We start from the raw sequence: 19,607 nt of genomic DNA on the forward strand, positions 1-19,607 counted from the left end.
AAACAAACTCATGTGTGTATATGCACACACATACATACATACATACATATACAAATGAATTTTTAATATAGTTGAAATTATATTGTATGTGCTATTTAGTAGGATCTTTTACCTCAATACCGTATTTTCCTGTATCTTTATTTATTTTTATATTTTCCAAAATTATGATTTTTCACTTGAAACCTCATATTTACCATTAGGAAAAATGCTATCAATTATTATCCTTTAATTTATAAGTTCACTTAGAACATTTTCTTTTTTTTCTATTGTGACATCGCTTTACAATATGGTATATGATTCAGAATTACAGGGTCACATTTCTTCAGATGTATGTTACCACACCAAAACTACCACATGCTAAGGCATCCATAGTACTCCACTACAACCCATTCCTCCCATATAATACTTATACAATTTCAATAGCTGTATATTATCAACATAGCAATTTACTATAATGTACCTAAATGTTCATTTGGGTTACTTACAGTTTTTCACTATTTAAAAATTATATATATACACTATTAATATATGATCTTTATTCTTTCTCCAAAATGGAGTCCTAAGAAATAAGAAATACTGAGTAAAGGAGAATAAATACTCTAAGATTCTTGACATACACAACAAAAGTATTCTCCAAAATGGTTACAATAATTTCTATTCCCATCAGCAGATTATGAAAACATTTGTCTTACTACATCCATAATAGAACAGAATAGTACCTTTATAAAAATCGTTTCTGGGCCATTCTGGTGGCACAAAGGGTTAAAGCACAACACTATGAAGCTGGTGTAAGCAGCTTTCAGCACAGATTCCATCCTCAGCCAGGGAGGTGACCCACATGGTACAGCAGACTTCTGTCCAACCCTCTGCTCCCTTCAGCAGTGTACTTTGTCAATCTGCATATTCTGGCCCCCACTCTATCTCTGGTGAATACTCTCGCCACCCCTTCACCTCTGGACTGTACCCCAGTTCTGTATGGATAAGTAAACTCTTTAAAAAATAAATAAGAATAAAATATTTTTTAATTTGGCGTATAAAATAGCATCTATTTTGTTTTAATTTAAATTTTAAATTTTAGGTTGAATATTTTTCCATGTCTAGTGGCTTTTCTATTATTTTCAGTGAGTTATAACATCTTGTCTATTTTCTATTATTGACTATCTTTAAATTCATACAAGCACTTTAAATTTTGAAAAAGTCAGTTCTCCATCATATTATTTGTTAAGTATTTTTCCAACTCTGTGCTGCTTCTTGATTTTAATTAACTACTCAAAATACATATTATTTCTGTATGATTTCACTTCATTGTTGTAATGATTAAAGAGAAGTTCATTAGTCATGAAACATATTCAGTTAGATTTTCTTTTTTTTTAAGATTTATTTATTTATACATACAGAACTGGGGTACAGACCGGAGGTGCAGGGGCAGTGAGAGGATTCACCAGAGACAGAGTGGGGAGCAGAACAGGCGGACTGATGAAGTACACTGCTGAAGGGAGCAACTGGCAGGTCAGGAGAGGTTTGCAGCACCATGTGAATCACCTCTGGAGTGGTCAGTGAACTCATTCTAAATGAAGTAGCTTTAGCTTCTTGGTGCTGTGCTTTAACCCTTTGCACCACTAGGGAGGGCCCAACATTTTCTTTTTAAAGTATATTTTTATATGTGTTGAAGACTTTTAAAACTAAGTCCATGTATTTTAAAGTTAACAATACTTTCTCAAATTTTTGTGTTCTCAAGTATACACATACATTCTTGGACAGTGCTCTACTTTGCTAATATCATTTAATATAGCAGGATAAATGACTGCAAATTAATTATAAAGTGGCCAGCTTTAAAAGAATTAATTTATGGGTTTAACAAAATTTCAAATGAAGTCCCAGTAGGAATTTTTGTTTGTTTGAAATTGACAGAATGCTTTTACCACCTTCTCTGAAAAATTAAGCAAATGAAAGAAATAAACCATTTCATAAGTAAGAATACCTTTTTCTTGCAACAAAGTTAATCATTATATGCTGCTCTTGTCAATATAACTTAACAATCTGAAAGAATCAAAATAGTTCCATATTTCATTGTTCTTCTCAAACAGCCAACCAGCTTTTAGTACACCAATTTTCTTTATTTTTCTTTTCTATTTATTTTAAACTTAAAAAAAAAAAAAAGGAAAATCGGCCCTCCTTGGTGGCGCAGCGGGTTAGGGCGCAGCACTGGGAGGCTGAAGCCGCTTCCGCATGGGCTCAATTCCCGCCTGCCCCGGAGGTGACCACATGGCGTGGCAGACCTCTCCTGACCCGCCCGCTGCTCCCCTCAGCAGTGTACTTCGTCGGTCTGCCTGTTCTGCTCCCCACTCTGTCTCTGGTGAAGTCTTTCACCACCCCTGAGTCTCTGGCCTGTACCCCAGTTCTGTATGCACAAATAAATAAATCTTAAAAAAAAAGGAAAATATTTATAAGAATAAGACACATATATCACCTAACACAACCAAAAAAGAAAAGGAAAGAGAGATACACGGGAAAAATAATGAAGAAACACTTCAGGAATTATCTGACACTATGAGGAAAGGAAATATAAGTCATAGGAATCCCAGAACAAGAAGAGAAGCAAAGGAACTGAAAACCACTCAAGGAAATAAATGAAAATAACTTCCCAAACTTGAAGAAGGAAATGAAAATAAACTCATAAGATAGAAGGATGCCAACCTATCACAATGCAAGGAAAACTACAGCAAGACATATAATAGCAAAGCTTCCAAAAGTCCAACACAAAACGTAATGAAGCTGATGAGGGGGAAAAAACAGATAACCTATAAAGGATGATGCAGCTGAGACCAGACAACTCTGAACAAACACTATGGGCAAGAAGAAAGTGGAGTAACATATTTAAGAAACACCAAGACAGAAAATGCCAGGTAAGAATACTTTATCCTGCAATCTCTTTCCAATATGAGGAAAAAATAAAGACCTTCTCAAAAAGAAGTCGTCTTTAGAAATTTGCTACAACTAAACCCCCACTGCAAGAAATTTATAAGAAGCTTTGCAATCTAAACCAACAGAAAAAAGAACAGGAAGACCTGAACAAACGTGAGCATAATAGACATCTATAAGTCAAGGCATTCCCAAACCAAATACACATTTTTCTAAAGAGCACACGGGTAATTCTCCAGGATCGCCTAAGTGCTGGGCCACAAGACAAACACCAGCAAGTACATGAAGACTAACATCAGACCAAACATCTTCTGTGCTCATAAAGGCACCAAACTACAAGTCATCTATGAAAAAAGAAAGCAAGGAGTTCTCCCATCACACGAAGACTGAATAACTAATGAAAGACTATGGGGTAAAGAGTAAAGCAAAGAAAAAACTAAAAAATACCTTTAAAAAAATGAAAGCAAGAACACAACTTTCTAGAACATATGGGACAAAACAAAAGCATCATTAAGAGTAATGTATAGCAATCTAGGCTCTCATCAAGAAACAAGAAAAACCTAAAGAAATAAACTAATTTTCTATCTCAAAGAACTGGAAAAAGAACAAAAATATTCAAAAGCCATTAGAGGAAAGGAAATAAATGAAATTGAAAAAGAAAACTAATGAAACCAAAAGTTGGTTCTTTGGAAAAAAAAAAATAAACAACATAGACAAAATTTCTGAATTCACAAACAAAATAAAGGGAAAAAACTCAAATCAAAAGTATAACAAATAAAAGGGAAGGAACTACAACAGACAAATAATTAGAAATTACTATGAACATTTATATGCAACCCAATTCAAAAATCTAGAAAAGATAAACAAATTCTTAGAATTATACAAATTCCCAAAGCTGACCAAAGAACACAAGGTGGCCTTCCCTGGTGGTGTAACAGGTTAAAGTGTGGCACTGCAAGATAGCCACAACCTATTCAATGTGAGTTCAATCCCCAGCTGCGGAGGTGATCCACATGGTTCTGTAGACCTCTCCTGTTCCTGCTGCTCCCCACCACAGTGTACTTCATTCATCTGCCTGTTCTGCTCCCCGCTCTGACTCTGGTGAATCCTCCCACCACTCCTGCACCTCTGGCCTGTACATACCCCAGTTCTGTATACATAAATAAATCTTTTTTAAAAATCCCATTTAAAACTATATCCCCAAAAACTAAATACCAGGGAATAAAAATAACAAAGGAAGTGAAAGATACATACAAGAGATATAACAAAAAGAAAACTGTTAAAAGAAATAGAAGACACAAGGAAATGGAAAGAGATTCCCTGTTCATTAATGAGAAGAATTAACATTCTCAAATGGCCATTCTACCAAAAGCAATTAATAAATTCAATCCAATTCCAATAAAAACCTCAAGGTTTTCTTTAAGAAATGGAACAAATACTGCTGATATTCATATAGAATCTACAAATTAAAACCCCAATAGTCAAAGTTCTCCTCACTAAAACAGAATGAGTAGGAGATTGCACCCCAGACTTGAAACAATACTGCAAAGCCATAATAATAAAAATAACAGCATAGGACTAAAATAAAACTGACACACAGACCAATGGAATTGAATAGCAAGCCCAGAAATAAAAACACATATATAAGGTCAACAAATCTATGACAAAGGAGCAAAGAAAATATACTGGAACATGACAATCTTCAATAAATGGCGTGGAGAAAACTGGACTGTCACATACAAAAGAATGAAACTAGATTAGTATCTCAAACCATACACAAAAATCAAATAAAAATGGATAAAAACTTGAAGGTAAAACTTTACACTATAAAATATATAGAACAGAATATAGGCTTAACACTCCATTACATAAAGCTCAGGAATATCTTTGAGGAATCATCTCCAAAAGCAAAAAAAAAAACTTAGTTCCACATTATAGGAAAAGTGTCAGTCCCAGTACTCTGTCTCTGGTGAATATTCTTACCCCCTACACTCTGGCCTACTGCCCAATTCTTGTATTCATAAATAAATCTAAAAAAAAAAAAAAAAGGATAAATAAAAAGCTGGAACTTCATCAAACTAAAAAGCTTCTGTACAGCAAAAGAGACCATAACCAAAATGAAGAAAAACCACACTAAATGGGAGAAAATATTTTCATGACATACAACTGATAAGGGACTGATATCAAAGTTCTATAAAGAGTTTATACAACTCAGCAAAAGCAAATAACCCAGTGGAAAAAAATGAGCATAAGGGCTAAAAAGAAGAAATACAAATGGCCAACATGTATCTGAACAAAAATGTTCAACATCACTTAGAATCAGGGAAATGAAAGTCAAAACCACAATTAAGATACCACCTAACACCAGTGAGAATGGCCCATACGAAAAATGAGCAATGACAAATGCTCATTGTCATTGCTCATAAGGTTGGGAAAAAAAGGAAACTTTTACGCTGCTGGTGAGAATGTGAACTCATCCGGCCACTATGAACAGCTGTATAGAGATGCCTCAAAACACTAAAAGCAGATCTAGTATATGAGTCAGTGTTTCTACTTCTAAGAATCTACCCAAAGAATACAAAATCACTAATTTGGAGTTGAAAGCTGCACTTCTAGCTTTATTGCAGCACTATTTACAGTAGCCAAGATATAGAAACAACATAAATGCCCCAAAACAAATGAATTGATCATGATGATGAGGTAGATATGGTGTGTGTGTGTCCGTATTTTTTATATATGTAATGATATACTACTCACTAATTAAAAAAGATAGTCATAACATAGATGGAGCTGAATAACATAAGTGAAGCTGAAAGAGATAACGCTAAGTGAAATAAGTCAGAAAAAAAATATAAATATTGGATGGTTTCACTTATATGTGTAATATAGAATAACAACAGAAAGTCAAAGAAAAGACATAAACTTGCAAGCTGACTATAGATCTGCAGCATACAGCAAAGTAGTAGAAGGCAGTGTGTGAAAAATAGGGGAATAAAGAAAGCAAGTTACTATAGTGATGGTTCATGTGTGATATTGTGGTTGAAAAACTATGGGGATTACACCTGAAGGGAGAAACCAGTTACTACACAAAAATGAACAATGATGTAAATATATAAATAAAATTATATACACACACACACACACACACACACAGATTGAAGTAAAAATATTAAAAATAATATGGCAAGCCAATAGTTAATTTTGTAAAAGCCGTGAAATTAATATGCTGTGATTGTAAATTAAAGAACATTAAAGAGATAAAATCCTTTAAAAATGACAGAAGTCAATTCATCCAGAGGAAATGACAATCATTAAGATTTAGGCACTTAATAACAGAACTTTGAAATACATAAACTGAAAATTCAAGAAAAGATAAATCCACAATATAGTCAAAGTTTTCAATCCTTTGATCTCTCAAAAATTTGTGGAACATGTAGATTAAAGATTAGGAAGAATAGAGTAACAATATAAATATTGATCTAACTGATATTTATAGAACTTATACTACCCAACCACGGAAGAACAAATGTTCTTCTTAAGCACACTTGGAACACTTAACAAGCAAAAACATATACTGAAGCATAAAACAATTATAAATCAATTTTTAAAAATTCACATCACACAAAGTATACTTTTTGACCACAATTAAGTTAGAAACCAATAATAAATGTGGAAACTAACCATATATTTATTAATAAAATAACATACTTCAAAATATACTATGATACAAAGAAGAACAAAAGAGGGATTTGAAATTATGTTGAATTAAAAGAAGAAAAAACTACAATTTTTCCATTACATGGAAAATTTGGGGTTAAAGCTAAAGCAGTATTAAACAAAAATAACACTATATACCTATAATAAGAAAAAGCAGAAAGTTCTAAATCAGTAATGTCAGCTTCCATTTTAAAAACCACAAATCTTCTAAAAAACAAAGTAGAAAAAAATGAAGTAATAAATATAAAAGTCGAAAGCAATGAAATGAATAAGAAAAAATACAATAACGAAAATCAGTACACTGAATGTTGGTCAGTTCTTTCAGAAGGAAACCAAATTAAAATGCTAGCAAAGCTAAGCAGGACAAGAAAAAAAGAAGACACAAAACACTAACATCAGGAATGAAAGCAGTGATATCACTAATAATCCTACAACTATGAAAAAGAAAATAATATGAACAATTTTATATCAATTAACTTAAAATCTGTGATGAAGTGGACAAATCCTTAAAAACACACATAATTTCAAAGCTCACACAAAAAGAAACATTAACTGAGTTGTTTATTTAAATAAATTGAACCTATGAATTCACAACTATTTAATAACAATTTAACATTATTACACGAAATTAAAGAAGAAAATACTACTTAACACATGCTGTGAAATCACTCTTGCTCTGGCATCAAAAGGAGACAAACATTAGAATAAAACTAGACTCATACATCCTTCATGAAAACAGACACACAAAATATTTTGAGTCTTTTTTTTTTAAAGTGGGGTAAGTTCATACCACCTCAGATGTACTGCTTAATTTTCTCAGATACTGTTGAGGATTTTTGCATCTGTATTTATTAGGAATATTGGCCTAGTTTTATTTCTTTGTAATGTGCTCGTCTTCTGCTTTCAGTGTAATGTTGGGCTTAATGTGTCTGGGAACATTCAATCTTCTTCAATTTGGGGGAACAGTGTGTAAATATCTCCATATATATCATTTTGTACATTTTTTCATCTCAGTTGTAATCCCTGTGGAATTCCCACCACTTCACCCATGTGCCATCACCATAGTACCATGTACTCTTCCTGCCCTAGTTTTGAACGTGTTCCCCTCTCCTCCCCTGTAGAATGTCTCTGGTTTATAGTTGTTAAAGTTGTTAGTTGATGTTCGTTTTTACTTTATTACAAGTACTACATATACTACATATATATATATTTTTTCCTGAGCACTTACACTCCTGCTAAGTGAAACCATCTGGTATTTTTCTTTTTCTTTCTGGTTTATTTCAGTAGGCATGATCTTTTCTCGTTCCATCCATGTTGCCGCAAATGATATGAGATTGATGAAAGAGGGGTATTGGAAGTCCTCCACTATTACTGTGTTGTAACTTTGAACTTTTTCATATTTTTTATTGTGTCTTATAAATTTTGATTCTCCTTCATTTGATACATACATACTGATGAGTGTATGTCATCCTAATTTCATCATTGCGTTTACTTATATAGTGTCCATCCTTGCCTCATACCTGAAATAAGCAGGTATGTCCCTACCTTTCTTTCAGTATCATGTTTGTAGGACTGTTTCCCAATCATTCACTTTGAATCTGTGTTTATCTTTAAAGCTCAGATGGGTCTGCTGGGGGCAATAGAAAGATGGGTTCTGTCTTTACATTTTGTCTTTTCTTATTTAATTCTTTCGCCTTTTTTTCAATTTGATTTAAGCAGGAGTTCTTTCAACATTTCTTGTAAGGGAGGTCTGGTATTTACAATTTCCTTTTGTTTATCCAAAAGGCTTCATATTTGAAGATCTTACAGGATATAATATTCTTGGCTAGAATATTATCTTTAAACATTTTGAATATATCACAAAATTCTCTCCTTGTCCATAGGGTTTCCTCTAAGACATCAAAATTTAAGCCATATAGGACTACCTTTATAGGTTATCTGCTTTTCCCTTTTTGTTGCCTTCTATATTTTTTTGTGTGTGTGTCTTGAACACTGGGTAACTTTAATATTGTGTGTCTCTGTGTTGGTTTAATTGTATTTAGGTAATACGGTATTCTTTTGGCTTCTTCTTAGATTTGAAGGTTTGATTTATCTCATTAGTGAGGGAAGTTAACCACTATTATTTCCTTGAACAGGCACTCTTTTCTACTTTTCCCCTTCTGGGATAACCATTATTCCTTTGCTAGCTTTCTTAATGGTGTCAGTTCTCAAACTGCCTCTTCATTTTGTTTTTTCTCTCTTCTTTCACCTGGCTCCTTAGTGTATTACTATCTTCAAGGTCACTAATTCCAGCCTCCATTTGATCTATTTTTCTCCCACAGCTTTCTCTAGTGTACTTGATATCATTTATTGGGCTCACTGCCTCCTGAATTTCTGTTATTTCCATATTTAACATTCTAATTTCTATCTTATGTTCATTGATTTTATTTCTGATCATACTGTTTTCCTAAATTTTGTTGTAATTCATTGATTAGCTTACCTGAATATTCCTGTATTTCTTTATTTGTTTGTCACAGTTTTCTTCTATCTCCTTGAGTGTCATTATTATACTAGTTCGGGATCATATGTTTGATGGGGAATAACAGTATTCCATATGTTTGTGTTTGGATTCTGGAGACTGGTTTTCACCTTGTAAAGTTATGCTCTCTTGACATCTTAAATTTTCATGTGTCTTATCTTTTTTTGTTGTTATGTGAGGTTTATTTTATTACTATTTTTACTATTTTCACTAGTAGCTTAAGGGATTACTTTATTTGTTTCTTATAGGTGTTGATGCATATTTGTTTTGATTTTATTTTAGCTTTTGCTGGCATATATGTGCTGAGACCTGCTTTGTAGTTACTGAGTTAATAGGGTGGGTCAGAGGTTTAGAAGGGCTCAGATATTAAATGGATATTATATCCTCACTCTTTGAGGTTTCGGATAAAAGACTCAGTAGTCTCTGTGCCCTAAATATGCCTGTCAAAGAAAGCCTCCTCACAAGAGGTGGGAGATGGAGGGCAGATCATAATGCTTGCTCTGCTATTATCTCTAGCAAAAACTCATCATGTGTGGTGTAGTGCAGCCCCTGCATAAAGCTTTCCCCTCTTTCAAAGGTGTGTACCTCTACACAATCTTTAAATGCAAAATTTCCTAACAAATTTTAGCAAATATCATTGAAAATATGCAATAGGATAACACACCATGACTTACTTGGTGCTCACTCACAGATACAAGATTTCTTCATCTTTTAATAATCAATCCTTACAACTCTCTGATTAAAGATACACAGGATATTTCAACAACTTAAGAAAGAGTATCGGAAAAAATCTTAACATATAATTTTCATAAAAACAATCAACAAACTACTAACAAATGATAACTTTAACAATATGATGAAGACCATGTAGGAAGACATATTTCACTTTGAAATTTATGGCAAAATTATTCTGCTTGCTTTTGCCAAATGGATGCTCTCACCAATCCTATCCAATAATTAACTGGAGGATGAGTCAATACAGCAAAAATAAGGGAAATAAACAAACAATGTCCATATTGGAATAGAACTATTAAAACCCTTTATTTACAAATACATATAGAAAATCCTAAGAAACCACCCCCCAAACAAAGTTACTAATTACCATCAGCAAGTTTAGAGTATTAGATAGCAGTTAATAGATTAATTTTTAAAAGCATTAAAAAGTGGCCCTCCCTGGTGGCGCAGCAGGTTAAAGCACTGCACTGAGAAGCTAAAGCCACTTCCACATGAGTTCAAATCCTGCCTGTCCCGGAGGAGACCACATGGCGTGGCAGACCTCTCCTGACCCGCCCGCTGCTCCCCTCAGCAGTGTACCTCAAGGATCTGCCTGTTCTGTACCACACTCTGTCTCTGGTGAAGCCTCTCACCACCCCTGAGCCTCTGGCCTGTACCCCAGTTCATGTACAAATAAATAAATCTTTAAAAAAAAAGCATTAAAAAGTAAATACAGAGAGAAATCTGACAAAAAATATGTGCATTGAAAATTAAAAGACATTGTTGAATGTAATTCAGTGAAATTCAAATAGTGAGATATACAATATTCATAACTTAGAAGAATCAATAATGTTGAAGGTGTCAATTATCTACAAAGGCTGTACAGATTCAATACAATTCCGACAAACTCTTAGGAGGTTTTTTTTTTTTTTTCCTGTAGAAATGAAAATCTGTCCTAAAAATCCATATTAAAATACAAAGGACCTAGAAGAATCAAAATAATATTGAAAAACTGAGCAGACATTAAGTGTACACTAACTCCAAGATATATTATAAAGATATAGTAATCAAGAAAGTATGGTAGTGGCAGAAAAATAACAACTGATCAGTAGAATATATTAGCATCCAGAAATAGACCTTCTGTGAGTTCTGAATTGATTTTCAATAAAAATATAAGGCAATTGAGTGGAGAAAGCACAGTCTTTTCCATAGATGATGTTAGAACACTGGAGTGTGTGTGTATATATATATTTAAAACTTTGACTTTAACATATACCTATTGCCTTCATCTAAAATGTATTCAACATAGATTAAACTTAAATGTAAAACCTAAAACCACAAAATTTCTAGAAAACATATGAGAAAATTTTTGTGATCTGGAACTTAGTAAATATTCACTAGATAGGACACTAAAACATAATTCATAAAAATAAATAAATTATAAATAAATTTCATCAAACTAAGAACTTTTTTGAAAGATATTATTAAAGAAAACAAAGATAAGCCATAAAACAGAAGAAATAGCAGTGAGCAACTATTTAAAAGTACTTTAATAAAGGGAAACATCTAAAATACATGAAGACTCAAAGCTCTATAAGAAAACAATCCAATAAAAAGGCCAATGATAATAAAAACTGCCATTGCTTGGCATAGCTACTAAATATCATGCATTATTATTAACTAACAGAATCATTATTTAAAACTTGATAAGAAAAAAGGTAATTATCAAAATATAAAACATTTTATTTTTTTCAATATATTAAAAACACACACACAGGACTTACCTCTTTGGATAATCTTGTGAAGACATCTCCTCCTCTGAGAAAATCCAATATTAAATACAGTTTCCCTTCAGTCTGAAAAGCTAATTAGAATTTATAATTTAGTAAAAGAACAACATAAAAGGCTTAAAAAGTTTAGTTTGCTTTGTAACTGATATATATGTTTGAAATCTTATTACTAAACACATAACAATTAACCTTTCTTAGCTAAATTATCTCAAAATTAAATAGTGCTGAAAATTGCTATAAATCCTTACCATAACATAATCAACTTTTCATGTGGATTTACACAGAAATTTCTACCATTATTTTTCTGATTTATAAATAAAATTATGTTCTACTGCAACTGCCTGAACTGTGCATTCTCAACAACTATTGAAAATTGAATAATTATTTCAAGCTAAACACCTCCTTGATAATCAAAGCAGCCCTGAGAAAGGAACAAACCAGGAGTCATTATTAGCACTTATTTCAAGCTATATTATGGGCCTATAATTATCAAGACTATAGGATTGGCATAAAAACTAAAACACAGTAAAAAAGACACATTAGTCATCTTTACAGAGGAGATACTGGTTCATGCCAATTTCTTCTATGGGGTGTTAGCTGTACCTTTTCTTCGTATTTCTATATGTTAATGTTTGTTTGAGGACAACTATTCCATTCTTAGAATATAACTACACATACCTAAGTAAAACTATTTCATAACATCTTTTTAAAAATGTATTTCCCAAATATTTATTTTAGTTTTTTTAATTTATTTTACAACTTTGTATATATATTTTACATTATTGTTCATCTCTTTTATAATGTTTGTTTTCTTTTTCCAGGTGTAGTCCTCATAGAATTTTCACCAGTAGTTCACCCACATACCATCACATAGTCCCTGTGCTCTTCTCTCCCTCATTTTCATCCCTCTCCTGCAGAATATCTCTGATTTATAGTTGTCTGTATATTTTTGTTTTGTTTTATTAGGTTGACATCCTTTATTAACTTGAACACTTGCCTCAGTGTTACTCTAAACACCTGCATTTAATTTAAATTGTTCATATATTTTATCTCTGGAGTTCTTAGCTAAACATAAAATGAAAAACAGTGTTTTTTTACATATTGTTTCATTAACTAGTTAGAAAATCATGTGACACATAATTTTGGTTCCCTTAACTATAAATGAGGTAGTAAGGGCACACATATTATCTGGGAAGATGGACTATATATCTGTTAACATTTTTTTTTTAAAAAACAAGAGCAGTGGAATGAGACAAGGATTCCACAAACAATTATAGTTAATTAATTTACAAGAAAGGAACCAAGAATATACATAGATGAGTAAAGGAGAGTCTGCAATACAAAGTGTTGGACAAATTGGAGGCTCACATGCAAAGGAATGAAAGTGGAATAATCTCATACCACATTAAAAAAAAAAATAAACTCAAAATGAAACTAAAATGTGTGACCAGAAACAATAAAACTCGTAGATGCAAATTTTAGGCAGGTAGTAGGCTACTTGATGTCAGCATTGGCAATTATTTTTTAGACCAACAACAAAGCATTAGCAATACAAAACAAAATAAAAAAGTGGGACTACGTGACAGTCAAATACTTCTGAACAACAAAGGACATTATCAACAAAATGAAAAGACATCATACTGAATGTGAGAAAATAATGGTCAATCATGAAATTAATATAGGGTTAATATCTGAAATACATAAATAAGTCATATAATTCAAAAGCAAAAGGCAATCAAACAATTCAATAAAAATGGGGAAGATCTGAAAAATATATTTTTCCAGAAAACATACAGATGGGCATGTGTCTAAAAAGATGCTAAATATCACTAATCACCGAGGAAATGCAAGTCACAAGCACCACAGTAGGCTATCACCTACAACCTTCTAGAATTATTATTATCAAAAAGATAATGAGAAATACTAGCAATGATAAGGAGTAAGGGAACCTGATATACTGCTGATAGGAATGTGAATAGGAATGTGAATGGCAGTCATTGTGAAAACAGTAATTTTGGTTTCTTCAAAAATTAAAAATAGAACTTCCACATGATCCAAAAGTTCCATTTCTGAAATGAAGTGAAAAATTAAAATACTAACTCAAAAATTATGTACACCCCTGTATTCACAGCATTATTATTTGCAATAGTCAACATACAGAATCCTCATTGTCCATCTGGGGATGAACAGATAAAGAAATTGTGGTATACTCACACATATATATATACATACATAAAAAACACAACACACTCAGGAGGAGGGAAGGAGGGAGAACTATTATTTAACCATTAAAAATGAGGAAATCTTGTCATTTACAATAATTTGGCTGGACCTTGAAGGCATTATGTTACGTAAAATAAGTCAGATAACATGATCTCATTTATTTGTGAAAAACAGATAACGTGATCTCATTTATTTGTAAACTCCAAAAAAATTTTGTAATATAGAGAACAGATTGGAGATTGCCAATGGCAGAATTGGGGGTTGAGCAAAAGAGGTGAAGAAGATTAAAAAGTATGAACTTCTAGTTATAAAATAAATAAATCATGGGGGGAAATGGAGTTACTGTAATTAATACTGTATTCAAATTCGAAAACTGTTAAGTGATCTTGAAAGTTCTTATCAAGAGGGAGCAGTGAGAAAGCAAAGTATAGAGGGGTCATAACACACCATGGTGGAGGACTCTGAATGCCTTGGTCATAGGTGTGGTGTGGTAACATATATCTTAAGAGTGTGATTCTATACCTCTAAATTACACATGTAAATTGATGTCACCTCAACAAAAGTTAATATTTAAATAAATAAATAAAAGCCATCGCCAAAACAAAAAATATTGCACCTATATATGGAGACAGATGTGAAGTAGACTTAATATATGATTATTTCACAAAATATATAAATATTGATGTATTATGCACCTGAATGAAAATAATATTAATCTCAATTATGACTCAATAAGTATCTTCTATTAAACTTTCCCATAGCCCTCTTTTCACATTGCCCTACAGCATCCTTACTTTCTTCTCTATCAAGTCACTTGCTATTAATATTGATATCTTTTTGTACTTTGTCTACCTTATTATACTTTACTTTTACTTGTACAATTGATTTGTTTACATATCTGTGGTCCCCATTGATTATAAACTACTTGAGATCAGATACAATTTTACCCTGCAGTTCATACATCACTGAATACAATTTTTTTCAATACAATTTACTGATTAATGATATTATGGAGACTCAAGGATGGATTTCTTTAGGATACTGCTGCTTTTATTCCACTAGGGCATCGGGGGAAAAAAAATTAGTAGGACTTTCCTGTGCATATTTATAGCAATAATTTGGTACATATTTTAAAGTTTTGTCAAAATAACAAAAAATAAATAGCTGCTACTCTTTTAAATCTTGATAATTGAAAGTGACATAGTAGACTTTCAATGATTTAATATACAAATCTTTGAAATTCTCAATGAAGTCAAAGTCTACAGATCTCATGAATATACTAAGTTAACAATGGAGACATGATTCAAATTCAGAACTATCTGACTCCAAACCCATATTCCTTCCATTATACCTACTGCTCTCTTACTCCCCTCAAATATAAGAATAACTCCAATCAACTGAAAATACAAAGTCCTCATCAACAGAAGCAGAAACGATTACTAATAGTTACTATGAATTCATAAAGAGGAGAACAACCAATCATCAGCAAAGTTTTACATAAATTATCACAGTAGTTTATAGTCTTAGACCACTGGAAGTATAGTCAAGGAAATAAGTACTAGAGACAAGTAATCAGAAGACAATATCTTGTTGTCTTAACACAAGTTAACCATAAGTACAGAAAATACAACAAAAAACTGTTTAGTGATGCTTATTTTAGAAAAGTTAATTTTTCATAACAGAATGTAGTTTGAAGTGTTTCTTTCCAGCTAAGTACTATCTAAAAGGAAATCTTAACCATAATTCCCTAAATTTATAAATAAATATATTACATACCATAGTGCAATTTGACAATAAATGGATGATTTACTTCCACTAGTATATCCCTCTCCATCTTTGTCCGAACTCTGTCTCGAACTGAAAATTACAGAAGTGTAGGATATTATTCTTGTAATATTACTCTTGTAATATTTCAGTAAAAGTTCCACCAGTAAGTTACCAACCAAAATCACGAAAACTGTATTTAAAGTAGCCTAAATTGGCAGTCTATGTATTCCTATGTAGTAATTACTGAATTTTCGAAAAGCCAACAAATTTAGTTTAGATGTACACATTAATTTAAGTGACATATATTTGGCTAATACACATTAATTATGAATGAGTCACAAATTGTTCAAATAAGTTCACAGATTAAAACTGAGCACAATGTTATTATTATCAAAGTCTAGATGATTAGGTATATAAGAGTATGCAGGCAGTTGTGCTTTCTCAACAAGGAATATCAACATGGAACAGAAAAAAATAATCTTGACATGAAAGTATATAGCTTAATAAAATAAGTTCACTTCAATTTTAATTTGTTCCATCTTATACCATTAAAGTTTTATAAGATTACACTCTCATTAAACCATGTTTTTTTCTGTTTTGTTGAAAAGTTTGTTATGAAAGGTGTAAGCTTACCCTGATTATGTCCAATTACATGGGTTATACTGTAATTGTTTGATTATGTGTAATGTTAAATACAAAACTCTCACAAAAGTTATTGGTAACATAAATTGCTGAGAAAAAAATGATCAAATTTGCATTTGATTTTGATACCATGTCTCAATTAATTTATTTTTCTGTTCATCATAATGAACAAAACATCACAATCTAGAAAACTGTATTAAGAATCTTAAAACAGAAACCAACTATACTTACCTTAAATACAAACAATATATATTTATTAAAATTAGCTTTACCAAATTCCAATTTAATCCATTTTCAAATTTTCTACCTTTTAAAGATGCTTTCTTTAACACCTTCATTGCATAGAGCTGCCCAGCATCAGGACCAGTCTTCTTTCTAACAAGAAATACCTAATAGGGAGATTAAAAATCAGTAAAATTTGTAATTCACGTCATTCTTGCTATACACACATATTAACACACAAATGTTCTTGCATTTTCTCTAATTTATAAAGTCATGTCACCCCTATAAATTATACTCTAAATTATAATTGTAATGTTTTCTTACTTTCAGTTAGAAATTCCTGCTCTCCTATATACTATTGAAAAGACAATTTTAAAAATAGATGACATGATCACAGTCATTAAGAACTTTGTGACATAAAAGAGAACTAACACAATGAAATACAATTTAAGCTAAGAAAACTACTTTTAGAACCCTACCTACTGTTTGTTACCTTCATAAAAAGCAGACAAATGCAAATGGCCCATTTTTAGATGAGACCAGTTATTTTATTTTCTAGTAAGACATTCGAAGCAATACTTACCTGTATTCCAGGTGAAGCAATCAAGTTAACAAATTATCTTAATATATAAATGAAAGTTAAATTCCTTAAAGAGTCACTAAGTAAGCTTAAGTAATAATGTCTTCTATTTTCAAATGAAGAAAATGCACATTAAAAACTATATCATGGCCCTCCCTGGTGGCGCAGCGGGTTAAAGCACAACACTAAGAAGCTAAAGCCACTTCAGCATGAGTTCAAACCCCGCTAGCCCCAGAGGTGACCACACGGCACAGCAGACCTCTCTGACAAGCCCGCTGCTCCCCTCAGCAGTGTACTTCATCTATCTGCCTGTTCTGCTCCCCACTCTGTCTCTGGTGAATCCTCTCACTGCCCCTGCACCTCTGGCCTTTATCCAGTTCTGTGTGCACAATAAATAAATCTTAAAAAAAAAAAAAAAACGATATCCTAATAAAGTCTTTGTTATGAAGACGTATGAATAGATTTGTAGTTACATACATTATTTATTATTAAATGGCTCTTTTCTTTTTGAAAATTAGTGAAAATTTGTTCACCGCTTGAACTTGCCATGCGCAACTCAAACAAGTTTTATTAAAGTACTGCTTATATTAAAAATGTGCTCAAGTGATTAGTAAGTTAAGATAAAATTACAGATGGAAAAAAATATTGAGTAATTTTTATCACTATCCGAAAATACAGCTTAATATCTGTTATTCTATATATTTTATGCAATAATTATATATCTGTCAAATGGGAGAAGTGGCAGTATTTATTTCAAGAAATTTATGCTTTCTGCTATCCTGAATATAAAGTTGTAGATCAGATGTAAAGTCAAAAATCATCGGGCCTATCCTGATAGCACAGTGATTTAGGACGTAGCACTGTAATCTAGCCGCAGCTACTTCAGTGCAAGTTTGATCTCCCACCCACGAGGTGTTCCACATGGCGCAGCACACCTCTCCTGACCAGCCACTGCTCCTCTCAGCAGTATACTTCATCTGTCTACTTGTTCTGCTCCCTACTCTGTCTCTGGTGCAGCCTCTCACCACTCCTACACCTCTGGTTTGTATTCCAGTTCTGTATGAATAAATAAATCTTTAAAAAAAGAAGTCAAAAATTATCTTAGTTTTCTCACTCATTTAGAGCAGTCCTTCTCATAGTTCCATCTAGTCAAAGTACTCTCCTACACCCCACCCCAGCTTGTCTCTAGTAGATTATAAAACATATTTTTATAGAACTGTCATTCTGTAACAGGGTGGTTCCCAGGAAAAGGGGAAGTTCCAGGTTTCCTGACCCACCCAGAAGAAGGGTGGAGCTGAGCAAAGAGAGGAGTCTGGAGAAGGAAGCAGGATGGAGAGCCAGAAGGAGACCTGAGGAAGCCACCTGGAGCAGAAGGAGACATGTGAAGAAACTGTGTTTGTTTCTTGGTCCAGCTCTGGTTGAAACAGATGTGGGTGAGAGACCCATGGGGATGTTCACTATGGCAGCATTTATCTTGATTTTGATTTTGCTCTTTTCCTCCCAGACATGTCTGGCCATTTCTGACCCTTTTCTATGGGTCCTGGCCAGAAAGTGCTTTAGTTTTGTGGCGGGCTTTCAGGCCTTGCTTTGGACCAATCTCTTTTGGGTTGACTTTTGCCCATGAGGGGATGGGTAACTTCAGGTGTTTGATTTAGAAATTATATTCTTTGTCTTTTCTGTATTATATACTCATTGTATTAAAGTTCCTTTTCATTAAAGGTCTTATGTCTTGATATGGCGGATGGCAGAACCTATTAGAGCAGGCAGGTTTGGGGGTTCGGGGTGCCCTCTCTCCCGGCCTGGTAGCAATGCAATGCGTTATTTAGAAAACTTAATTTTAAAGTCAAACAACATATAATTGTTTTATAAAATAATATATACCATGAATAAAATTACTATGTAAAATTTCTATGAATATTTCAAATGTTTATACTCGTTTCTAAACATATCTTAGAATGAAACAGCAACAAAAACTATACTACATTTGAAATAAATTGAGAACACACAAAATAACAAATAGTTGATTTCTATAAGAACTAAACTATCTTTGAGAAAATAAACTTCAGAAAAAAATAAATTGTAAATTTGGTAGCTGACCATAAATATTTCTGTATCGATCACAAATATATATGTATGTTAAAGATTTACTTTAAACTCAAAGATTTCCCACAATGAGATTCCTAGAAAATGTTAGTCCTCACACCTATGCCCCAGTTCTTGTATGCATGAATAAATAAATTGTTAAAAAGAAAGAATTAGTCCTGCCATGGAAGACTGGAAAAGCTTCATTCTAAAGTGTTACTTTTATTGGAGTTGGAGTTGAAAAGGATATTCCATATTCCCAAAAGCCCATGTTTTTTCACTAACCAAAACAGCAAGCATTTGAGCAAAAAGTGTCAAATTTATAGCTTACCCTCAGTTTCATTTACAAAATAGAAGGACCTAAGCAGCTAGAGGTTTGCCAGACTCACAAAGAATAAAAATAAGAGAAAACACAAATAAATAGTATCAT

At 32.6% G+C, this 19,607-nt stretch overlaps 1 protein-coding gene across 1 annotated transcript in view; it reads right to left on the reverse strand.

Annotated features, from left to right (window-relative positions):
* The window catches only part of RPS6KA6 (ribosomal protein S6 kinase, 90kDa, polypeptide 6), a 186,168-nt gene that overhangs the window by 107,121 nt on the left and 59,440 nt on the right, over positions 1-19,607 (reverse strand). Inside the window, exons 4-6 of the mRNA XM_004685620.2 lie at positions 16,601-16,682; positions 15,661-15,741; positions 11,656-11,735 (exon numbers count right to left, since the gene is read on the reverse strand). Of these exons, the coding sequence (XP_004685677.1) occupies positions 11,656-11,735; positions 15,661-15,741; positions 16,601-16,682 (243 nt within the window). The remainder of the gene's footprint in view (positions 1-11,655; positions 11,736-15,660; positions 15,742-16,600; positions 16,683-19,607) is intronic.

This window comes from Condylura cristata, unplaced genomic scaffold (assembly GCF_000260355.1).
Source record: "Condylura cristata isolate star-nosed mole 26May11 unplaced genomic scaffold, ConCri1.0 scaffold00019, whole genome shotgun sequence".
Taxonomy (NCBI): domain Eukaryota; kingdom Metazoa; phylum Chordata; class Mammalia; order Eulipotyphla; family Talpidae; genus Condylura; species Condylura cristata.